Here is a 289-nt window from a genome sequence, read left to right as displayed (position 1 = left end):
CCCCAAGCACAGCAGAGGGGCAGGATCCCCTCCCTGAGCTGCTGCTCACACTCTGGGGGTGCACCCAGCACACGGGGGGGTTCTGGCTCGGGGCGATGCATGGCCATGGCTGAGCTCATAATGGGGGTACCACATCCCAGGGGCTCCTCTCCTGCTCTCTGACCTGCATCTCACCCCCAGATCAACCTGAACAAGGGGGACGAGTACTGGTGGAACGCCATCCTGGAGGGCGAGGAGCAGATTGACATCGACAAGATCAACAAGGAGCGCTCCATGGCCACGGTGGACG

General features: G+C 62.6%; 1 protein-coding gene across 1 annotated transcript in view; it reads left to right on the top strand.

The window, feature by feature from the left end:
* Positions 1-285, top strand: part of NUDCD3 (NudC domain containing 3) — a gene marked incomplete at both ends in the record, with an annotated part of 9,641 nt that extends 9,356 nt beyond the window's left edge. Inside the window, one exon of the mRNA XM_010017014.1 lies at positions 181-285. Coding sequence (XP_010015316.1) covers positions 181-285 — 105 coding nt within the window. The remainder of the gene's footprint in view (positions 1-180) is intronic.
* Between the last annotated feature and the right edge of the window lie 4 nt (positions 286-289).

Source organism: Nestor notabilis, unplaced genomic scaffold (genome assembly GCF_000696875.1).
Source record: "Nestor notabilis isolate BGI_N333 unplaced genomic scaffold, ASM69687v1 scaffold24906, whole genome shotgun sequence".
NCBI classification, from domain to species: domain Eukaryota; kingdom Metazoa; phylum Chordata; class Aves; order Psittaciformes; family Psittacidae; genus Nestor; species Nestor notabilis.
Note: the sequence above shows the minus strand (reverse complement) of the source record. Positions and strands in the feature narration are given on the sequence as shown.